The sequence below is a fragment of the Cynara cardunculus genome, assembly GCF_001531365.2.
Source record: "Cynara cardunculus var. scolymus isolate 2C chromosome LG 12, CcrdV1, whole genome shotgun sequence".
Classification (NCBI taxonomy): domain Eukaryota; kingdom Viridiplantae; phylum Streptophyta; class Magnoliopsida; order Asterales; family Asteraceae; genus Cynara; species Cynara cardunculus.
This window is the reverse complement of record NC_037539.1, coordinates 27,147,251-27,158,143: the sequence shown is the minus strand read 5'-3', so window position 1 is coordinate 27,158,143 and position 10,893 is coordinate 27,147,251. Positions and strand designations below refer to the sequence as shown.

The window sequence follows — 10,893 nt, the reverse complement described above, 5'->3', positions numbered from 1 at the left end:
TATCCTAATTATATTTTAGATTTTTTATATTTAAAATGAGATGTTTATCCTGTATTGGATTGTGTTTATCTGCAGTTAGTTACACGAATTCAGTTATGGGATGAAATCGGATAGKGATGAAATCGTTTAGCAATGAACGGGTTTAAGAGTTTTAAGAGTTTAAGAGTTTTTAAGAGTTTTAACCAAATGTTTTATAATATAGTATAGATAAGTACCTTTTTAATATATTTGTTTCATTTTATAAATATAAATATTTTTTTGGTTCAAAAAATGTTTAGGAACTTAATCGTTGAAAATATGAGAGTTTATTAGCTTTTTTTTTCCAGATTTTTTCCATTATTTTACCATATTAACTAGTTTTATAGGTCATATAGATGTATTTAACAGGTTTTAAAAAATCCAATGAGTTATTTAGCATGTTTTGAAATGTTCAAGGACTTATTTATTTTAAAATTTTGTCCAAAAACTTAATCATTCTAAACACTAAAATCAATTGAGTTTTTTTTAGACTTTTATTTTTTTTAGTTTATTTGACGATTCTTGACTCCAAATATTAAAAAATGTTTTTATTTAAGTGAACTTTATGCTAATTTGTTACTTTGTTTTTTAAATTATTTTTGTTGTATTAGTTTGTAGAACTTTTTATAACATATATAATATGAATATTTATTACGTTTATTTCTTAATAGTCCAGTCGATCTGTAATCTTAATATAAGTATAACAAAGCCTTTGAAAAAAAATCTTTAGCTTACTCCTTGATTATATAAAGTATAATAAATTACACTTTGGTTCCTATAGTTGACACTCACTGTCAAGTCTCGTTCTTCTTAATTTTAAACTAATTACATTCTAATTTGGTCCCTATAACCAACTAGCAACTACTGTTAAAAGAATTCATCAACTCAAGGGCCTTTTGGTCTTTTACTCCTTTTTTTTCTCTTTAAAGAGTAAATTAACAGGTCAAAAAAGTAATTCCACACCATTGTTTTAGCCGGTTCTGAGGTCATTGGTTTGACCAGCAGTGGTTAAATTAAAGCATCTTCTAGTTGTACTTGAATTAAAAAAAGGAAACCAAAACACACGCAATATGTCCTTTAAAAAAAATATTAAACAAACATGTTTCCAACGACTTAAACAGGCGCTGTGGTCGTGGCTGCGATAATGAATTGTGATCTAATAAATGATTTATAAGAAATGGAGATATGAACAAGGTCAAATGGGCCTCGGAGACAAACTAAATTACAAGGTGCATTGCACAGAGCTTTTATAAGCAGTCATTATACTCAACTAATCTATAATAAGCTAAATAAAATGGTATGGTCAAAAAAACTCACGAGTCAACACTTCCGATCGGTCTTTGCTTGTATCGTCGTTTTCTTCTGAAGAACGGATCCACCCAGTTTCTGTCCTCTTTTGCCGCTTTTTCCCACCGCTGTTTGAACATTTTCAGCTCCATTGTTGATTGCCTCCTAATCTGCATCGATATAAACTTTTTCCTTTTATTTGCAATTCACCTCTTTACTAATCGGAATCTACCTCATAACTAATTGGAATCTCTGCTACTATAAAGAAATCAAGTAGAACAAAAATTTCCATTTTCTATAGAAGAAAGAAAAAGAGAGTTACAGTAGCTTTTCAAAAAGCTATCATACGGCTAACCAAACAAAACTTGTTGAAATGCTAGTTGAAGTAGCTTTTCAAAATTATGGCTAAATCAAATGGAACTTTTTCAACAAGCTCAAAAGACAAACTAGCTTATGGTTGCCAAATATGGCCTAAAAAGTTGCACATGCAGATGTTCTATGATTTTCCATACAACTATGCACATCCATGGAGTACCTTACATACAGGAATTTTATGTGATGGTGTAAAACTTCCATTAGCCAAAATAAATATTTGCAGGTATTTTCAAATTTAAAGTTCCATGGGTAAAAAGAACAGATGGATGTAATATTTCTAAAGCATGAACGAGTTTATACAGTATAACAGGAGTAAGTTGTCTTTTACCTCTGCTCGCGTATCAACGGCATGCGTCTGCAGGAAAAGAATAAAACGAAATGCCATAAATATAATATGAACCGATGGGGATGGATTGGAGTACATCAGGAAAAGAATACCGTTGTGGAAATCGTACCTTTGTCAAATCTGAATCGTTTGGAATCTGCAAGAAATAAAGTAGCAACTTATTTAATTAATTGATGGAACAAGGTGGAGAATAAAATAAAAATTCTCATGTGACAAGATAAAAGTTACTGTCCATGGTAGCATTCAACTATCTGTGTATATGGATGAGAGGAAGTAATTGGTATCAGGTGTAGAGGGAAAACCTTTTTAGCAGATGGTCCACCTAACGATTGTATTCCCTGATGAACAACGTATTCGCTATCAACAATTCCCACCTTCTTGGACCGATCCCCCTGAAGAATGCAAAGACCAATCACGAGAAATTCATTTTCAAAAACATATAATCACACGTCCTAGGAAAACTGCAACATTTCTACTTTTGAAAAGTTCTCATGTCAAATTTGTTACTCCCTCTGTCATAGAATAAATGTCCACATTTCTATTTATGTTTGTCCCAAAATAATGTCCAGTTTTTTCAAAAATAGATTACTAAATTCTCAAATATACCCTTAGTTAATGCACAAATACTTAGGAGTTGTGAAGAGAGAGAAATTAAATAAGGGTAAAATTTGTCATTTGACTTGACTAAAAAGAGTAATAATGATGTATGTCTAAAACTGTGTGCATTTTCAATTGTGGACATTTGTTTTGAGACGGAGGAGTAGCTTTTACCATAAACCAAACCAAACCAAACAAACCCGATACATCACACCAAGAAGTAGGGTCTGGGGTATAAAATGTATGTAGACCTTTCCTTTTTTGCAAAAGGCAGAGAGGAGGTTTCTAAAAAACCTCCGGCTTGCAGATAGTAGTAAAAGATTTAGAAAGCACAGTATAAGCCACATTTTCACAAGAAAATAAGAGACGGAAATAGTAAAGATTGCAAAAAACATACGACGAAACTCTACATATCTATTGCAAAAGACTCTCAGCCCTCCCCAACCCCATAGTGAACTACTTAAAAAGGGATATTGGAGCACAATTATGATATATAGCATCTCCAATGAGTCGTAACAGGTCATATGAGGAAAGGATTACAAACATGCAGAAGTTGTTCTAAATTTTCTTGGAAGTTCAAACTCACCTGTGCACAATACCCTAGTTTTATATCCATTCCCCATCCATGAACAAGGTCATTCTGCAAATAAAACAAAATGAATTCTGTTATGAACTGGCAGTAGAGATGAATATGTGGCAATACAGTAGAAGGGGAAAGTTTATTAGGAAACGTAAGTATTTTGAGAACCAAAGAACCAAATATTCACAATTAATGTATATAATTACACATGAATATTCATGATGAATACTTGGTTCTCACGGTTCTCAAATGAACCTGCCCCTAAGGTAGAATATATATCATGTACTTTGTGGTTTTTCACTTCTCCAACTTATCAAGGGACTATAGTTTCATTGATGTGATGCTACTCAGTTTCCAGTGGTATTCAATGAGTGTAGATTTTGACAAAGGTTAACCAAAGAAATAAAGATTGAATTACTATATCTGTGTATGTATATATAGATATGTGTATGTGTGTCGATGGCACTTTAGCCTCTCTGAGGAAGAAGCTAGGGAGCAAGTGTGTATCAGCCACAAAATCAGCCTTGCCCAACTGCGATTTCTGCTATGCAGAGCAGCAAAGATGAACCACAAAACTTGTTCCTATGACTAATCCCTAATATTAGTAAGGGAATGTCATGAAATAAATAAAAATAAACAGAATTGATGAAATATGCATTAGGCATAAATCATAAGGTAACGAGGCTCGCATAACTCAATCAAACTAGTAGCCAACAACACATCATTTTCGAACAATTTTCCATCTGGGGGACCTTTAAGAGCTGTCAAGCTATGCAGAGTTGGACGCTTCTGAATTTTCTTATACAAGTGAAAGGAAGTAATTGTTTATCATAGTTTCCTAAAGAGTGATACCCTTATAATTGATATTTTAATCTCAGTATATTTATAAAGAATGACCAGCACGGAAGGTGCTGCATAAAATATTTTCAGGTTTAGTCCTTGTATATAGTTCTATAGTTGATTCACTGTGCCTTTTATATGAATAGAACTTCAAAATGACAAACCCACATTTGGAAAAACCTGATAGTAAGAGAAATGAAGTGAACTTTACCTGAATAAGATGCCAAGCACAATGCCATGCAGCCCTGGAGAAAACTGGAGCCATTCCTTCCACAAATCTGCATTTCAAAAAACCATATAACAATGTTTTAACTAAAAATTTACTCAGTTTGACATCTCTTCTAGAGACATGAACCAAAGTTATCATGCTCGATCTATTTTGCTTGGGTTAATCAGTAAGTTTACCCGGCAACCAAAGGGCAATTGGCCTAGCGGTAACTGGTAACCCCATCTTTCTGGAGGTCAGGGGTTCAAGCCTCACCAAAGGTGAGAAGCGTGTGTGAGTTCAATTTGCCATATATAAATATCATATACTTCGAAAATGAAAATTTTACCCCGCACATGGTGGTCCATCACTGGCATCTGAACATTTCACACTGCCTCTGCTGTCATACACTCTTCTGTTTATTAAAAAAAAGTCACGGGTATTAGCAATGAAAAACATGGAAATGCTTCATAAGCTACCAATAACCATTCTTTCACCTATGAAACTTGTTTGTTCTCTTCCGTACTGTGATCCTATGATGTATACCAGTTGAATTCGGATCCAAAGCTGGCTGAGATATCTCTAATCCTTCCGCTTTAACAATATCCAAGTATCTGCAAATATAGAAAACACGGCAAACATGAAGCAATTCCCCTGGTCAACCTCCTAGTGTTTTCAACAACAAAAGATTACTAGGTTTGCATCTGCTGGATTTGAAAAAGCCAACCGTATTCATGATGCCATGAACGATTGGCCATCATGCTTCTCATACAATACGAGAAATTCAACCCAATTAAACCCAACTGCCAAACCACCAATTAAGAGGGTTGAAATTGGGTAAGGCCTAGCTCAACCCGTCCAAACCGCCAAACCCGCCGCTAATATAAGAATAAATACTAGTCTATACGAGAAATGGAAAATACTCCAAGTTTCCAAAAATTAAAGACAACAATGAACCAAACACGTCTAAGAAAAGAGGAGGTAGAACCTCAAACTTTTAGGATCAATTTTCAAAACAGAAGTCTAGATGTGATTATAATTATTAAGGAAAATACTATGCTTATCATAGTAAGCGAATTGGTACAAGTTCTTTATGGAATCACTTAAAAACACAATGTAAGAAGTACTCGAATAGGGTGTGTGATAAAAAACAAAAATTGCTTAGCTTTCATACTTGCAATGATGATATTGTGGTGTCATTTAACAAGAAGAATTGTTGAAAAAGTTGTGGCTAGGTTTGTGGTGAAGGATGAACAATATTGGAGTCGGAGAGGTCCAACACAATCGTACTTGATTGATGATTTGGGCAGTTTTGGGACATCTATTATTCAAACTTTTGAAGTACTTGATTGATGAGTTGAAGTATTTGATTCTAAGAATTAAGGATTTAATTATATATTTGGATGACTGTCATAACTAATAGTTTCGTTTGTATATTTTTAGTAGCATTTATTGTATTCTCAATTTTATGTGTACTACCAAACCGCCATAATTGGGATGGATTGTAAACCTGTCCCAAACGGCCCAACACAACCCGTCTACGCCCCTACACTATTCTATTCAAATCAAATAGTATAACCAATGGAAATCCTACAACTACCTGGAGAAGAGGAAAAAATACAATACCAAGGTACCTTTAAATTTTAATAACAAAATAAAATAAGTAATTTTAGACAACCCTAGTCCTCAGGTTCAAAATACAAAATAAACGACATCAAATTCCTCCCAATTATACAGTAATAACACCAGGATAAATTTACTCTTGTTGCCCACATCTCATGATCTCCATCCAAAAGATGTAGTACCACTTCTGTCAACATGGGCAACAAAACAAAGTAGCATCATAAAAGAACACATAAACAGTAGGAGCAATCGAGAGAAATATCAGGTATCATTTTGCATAATCTTTTGATTCTTGGAGAATAGCTTGAAAACTTCTGATCCATGATTTAATCATGAGGACGGAGTATTATTACACCGCATGAGTAATACTGAAGAATGAAAACACGCAGAAAAATAGATAAAGCTGATGGCTTAAATACAACAACCGTACCTTCTAGGATTGAAATGCTGCACTCCGAGGTCTTCATCCCAGAGAAATATATAATCATAAATGGAAACAGCAGCTGGATGCAGAAATCGTTTTGCAAACCACCTAAAATAATGTTAAGTTTTAATAATTGGACAATTGTTGATAACACCCAAGTAAGGAGTTTGTGACTTAAGTTGCTTCATTTTTTCACAAAAATTTCCATGTAAAAAATCATCATAGACGATAATTAAGTCCAAATAACCAAATGAGTCAGAAAGACTAATTTGGAAAGAAGTTTCCAAAGCTAGCCTTTGATCCATAAATTTTAAGATGCAACACCTGTTCCAAACTTTTTATGTTGTTCATCATGCACAAATGCACTTAAATCCAATAAATTTCTCTAGCTTTCTCTCAGAATTTGGTAGTCGTAAATGCTGTCTCATTAGACCTCTTATAGAAGCATCACACTCTGATCCTATTACTAATGAACCATAGGAAAACCCTAGTGACATATATTCCTAAAAAGGTTGAGAACTCTTTACCACTTTGTTTGGTTCTGAGCTACAACATGTATGGCTTTGTTGCTCCACTCAAGATCTCGCCAACCATCCAACCTCCCATCATAGTGGAACAAAATAATCGTAAAATTTGCTCGAAGAAACTGAAATCGCTAATGTTAGGCCGCTATCATTCACAGAGTGAAATATCATATGTTATGAGTATCAGATGATAATTGACCATTGTACCTTTTGAACAATAGTATTAACATTACGCTTCTGTTTCAGACCCACTGGAATTGCCAGCAAGTTATGCGGAGTGGATATATTAGCCTGCAAGTAAAGATAATTAAATGATCATACACGCAAGAAAAGTACTTGGTAGGGCAAACAATGCAGAAAGGTAACTTGGAGAAGAGTAATGAAGTAAGGTATAGAAGTAATGATTCAACCTAGATGCGACCTTGAGTTGTTTAAAATTATGTATCATCAGTAAGTGATTGCGGTTGAAAATAAATATAGTTACATATAAGACCAACCATGCAGCAAGGTTTAGTCTAACCTTCAACTTTGAACTACTTGTCGACCATAACGGTTTTAATTCCAAGTCAGATTTTGCTTCAATAATACCACGTGGTAAACCCTTCAAGCTTGTGGAAGCTGACACAGATTCCTAGGGACGAGCACCAAGAAGTACATTAATATTGAACACAATCAGGATGCAGTAATGGACCCTAAAAATACAAAGAACAATCAAGCCACAAGTTTCACCAAGATGAGAATAATTAAATGAAAACCAAGGTGACATTTTTAAACAGATTCTGGTGATTCTGAAGTTGCACCTTTGATGTGTAGAAACGAAATAACTTTGAGTCCAGCTGATGAAACAAATCAATAAAAGATAATTATTAGTAAACCCATGAAGAAAAAAAGATTGGAACTTTAAAAGCATCTCAAATCACGGGAAGCTCATATAACATCAACCAGTTAGTATCGATGGACCTAGCATCAGACACATATGGGCATTATCACTATCTAACAGACTTTTTATTGAACAACAGTTCATCGAGGAAAAAGCATTAGAATGATATTTAGAACATGATGCTATCATATCGGATATGTAGCTTTTGATCAAATATTTTTATTCCATGCCACGCTCATGGCATTATTTACTACTAATCTTCATTTGCTATATAAACCCATGCAACCTTTTTCTGGTTTTGAAGGTTGAACTATGGACGCCTCAGTTTCCTTTTTAGCAATATGAACCAATGATTAATGGTGCCTAAGAATGCAGTTGAACAAGGGAAAGAATCCACATAGTTGGAGCCCTTTATAGATCCTTTGTAAACATTTAACAAAGCAACGAGTACAAGGAAGCACCAAACAATCTGCAAGCAGACATAGATCAAACAATGCAGGGTACATGAATACCCAATCTACCAATTTAAATGCAGTTAATAATATAGTCTTTGGCAGTGTCATACCTCAGTCTGCAAATATTGATAATTGGTTGTTCTATATACAATGTATAACATTATCGTACAAATGACTCCCATGAAAGGTTTCATTTTGAATCTGCAAAGTCCCTGCATATACAAGCCCTCTGTAAGATTAGATTTCTTTAGTAATCTCAACAATGTAGATCTCCCAAATTTCCCTCGGAATCAAACTGAATTCAACTATATAAGCTAACCCAATCAAAATGGATACGTCTTTTCTTCAATAGATTCCTCCATGGCTTAGCTTCTCTCATAGACAGATATTATTTCTATATGTTCTCATGCCAAACTGCAGCCAAAAATTGAAGAAATATATCAACAAGAAGATAAATGAGCAAACAATTTTGCAGCTTGTATAGATAGTTGAGCCAGCCACAACTTTGAATAAGAATCATCAATGGCAGCCCATAGAAGTTTACTGCATTAGAAAGCCTTAAAACTGATAATTGCTGGTCTGATTCAAACTATGAACATCCTATTAGTTGTGGTGCATGTCCAAGAGGTTGCATAATAATTCAAGCACTTCCATGCTTTCATCTTGCGCTATAAAGCTGCATATCATGGTTCAGAAAAATTGGCATTATAATTTCTGTTGAAAAGTTATACAGGACATTCTTATCCAAAGTTGCAATAATCATTTTAGTGTGAAATGCTCTTACAAACATTTTTCTTTTATCCCCGAGTGCATGTATATTTAGGTTTAGGTTCAGATTTTGAAAGATGGAAGACAAATTTACAAGTATCGGGGTTTGGAAATTTTCTAAGAATCTCTCTGTTAAGAAGACAGATACTCTGTTTTGCCCTCTTTCAGATCCTTTTTCTACACATGAAGGTTGCAATCATATAGATATGCAGAATAAAACTATACACAATGACTCTGAATCTTTCAAATTTCACACATAAAAGTGAAAAATGTAATATCTAACATTTGAAGCCATTTATCTATTTACTATGACCTTCTAACAACTCTTTGAGGTGTCATATTCCCTTCCCTAATCAGGCAAGAAACTGACTAAGTGGTAATACGTGATTTGAAATATTATAGCTGTTTGTATGCTACACCCTGGCCCTTGAGACCATAAAACATCAACTGTTAATATTGCACATCAGTTTTGCATCAACATGATAATAATTTGAAGCTGCTTTATAACAATCAGCCATGGCTATGCTTTTTCTATCAACCGACTGTGAAGTATCAGTTAAACTCACTTGGTATATATGTAAATTCAGGGCCAAAAAGAATATATAAATAATTTTATATGTGGAAATTAAATAAACCATACTTGCCGGTACCAATTATTAAATTCATCTCATTCTCTAATCTAGGAAATGGTGAATTTGACAATCAAAGGTCAAACTTCGATATTAACGGTAAATAATTTCAACGTTAGCAGCTTGTTATTAGGCTTCTCAACAATTGAATCGATTTGCGTGCAAGACGTTAATCTTACTCAACAAGTGAAATTTCGAGATACAAATTGTCTGAATGCAACTTCGAGAGAGAGAGAGAGATGGGGAGAGCGAGAGGGGCACAAGCACACAAAAACAATTCCAATTGCGTACAAGTAATATGTATAAATCAAACACTCAACCAATCCAGAAATTGAAATAGAAGAAAAAAAAGGACCAAACGTATCTATCTTTAAGTAGGCGGCAAGGAAAAACCTCTTTCAATCAGCAAATAGCATCTCGGTGTTTTCTACAAATCTTCTCTAGTATCAACTCATAGATATAGATTCAAGTAAATACAAACACGCACATACACACATTTAAAAGCGGCAAAGAAAAACCTCTTTCAATCAGCAAATTGCATCTCGGTGTTTGCTATAAATCTTCTCTGGTATCAACTCATGGAAATAGATTCAAGTTAATACAAACACGCAAATACACACATTTAAAAGCGGAGTGTGAATCGCTTAACCAATAGCTCCTGATGACAAATCTCAAGCAAAAATTACTAATAACACTAGACATTTTCCTTTACACGAATCAATAGATCTCAGACTATATTTTGATGAAATCTAACAATCACAGCCTATTAGTTGAATACTTAAAATACAACAAAAGAAACACCGACCTCCGAGATTCGCAGAGGAATCAGTAAAGCAAAATTCAAAATCTGAGCAGCTGAAGTAAAGCTCCACCGCGAAGAACAAATCACCGGCGATTAGAATCGGATTTTCCGGCGTGAGTGTTTGCGAAATTAGCTGCGTATATTGCTGTGTCCGTGTGTGTATATATATATATATACTTACATACATACATACATAGATAGATATTTAGAGAGAGAAAAAAAAGAGAATTCTAGAGAGAGAAGGAAAGGAAGAAGAAAAGTGTCGGAACTTGGACTTTCCACGTTTCACGGCAAGAGATTTTATATGCATGCGTGTTCCTTCGCCGATACGGGTGGAGAGTGTAAATTTGTTTCATTCTTTTTTTAGCATTAATTACCTCGTACTTAATTATCCCTCAATATAATTTACCGTAATTACAATAAAAGTCCATGGATAAATCTGTAAATTTAATTCACTTAGAAAAACAACCATTTTCCGAACACATTGATGGAAACAAGATAGTTATAAATGTATAAGTAACATAAATGCACAAGAACAAC

The 10,893-nt window shown here is 34.1% G+C and overlaps 1 protein-coding gene across 3 annotated transcripts; it reads right to left on the bottom strand.

The window, feature by feature from the left end:
- Positions 1-1,155: 1,155 nt before the first annotated feature.
- On the bottom strand, positions 1,156-10,549 carry LOC112522478. Of its 3 annotated transcripts, XM_025131603.1 has the most exons (17): positions 10,357-10,549; positions 10,070-10,116; positions 8,474-8,568; positions 8,265-8,366; positions 7,620-7,655; positions 7,340-7,450; positions 7,027-7,110; positions 6,823-6,941; positions 6,302-6,403; positions 4,746-4,862; positions 4,598-4,663; positions 4,255-4,321; positions 3,210-3,263; positions 2,329-2,418; positions 2,136-2,162; positions 2,009-2,035; positions 1,156-1,475 (listed from the first exon to the last, which is right to left on the bottom strand). In XM_025131603.1, the coding sequence occupies exons 3-17, from the start codon at positions 8,531-8,533 to the stop codon at positions 1,332-1,334; spliced, it is 1,206 nt and encodes a 401-aa protein (XP_024987371.1). In that variant the 5' UTR covers positions 8,534-8,568; positions 10,070-10,116; positions 10,357-10,549; the 3' UTR covers positions 1,156-1,331. The 3 variants fall into 3 exon arrangements, with proteins under 3 accessions (XP_024987371.1, XP_024987370.1, XP_024987372.1); XM_025131602.1 differs by lacking the exon at positions 10,070-10,116 and having other exon boundaries at positions 10,357-10,548; XM_025131604.1 differs by lacking the exons at positions 7,620-7,655; positions 10,070-10,116.
- Positions 10,550-10,893: the final 344 nt, after the last annotated feature.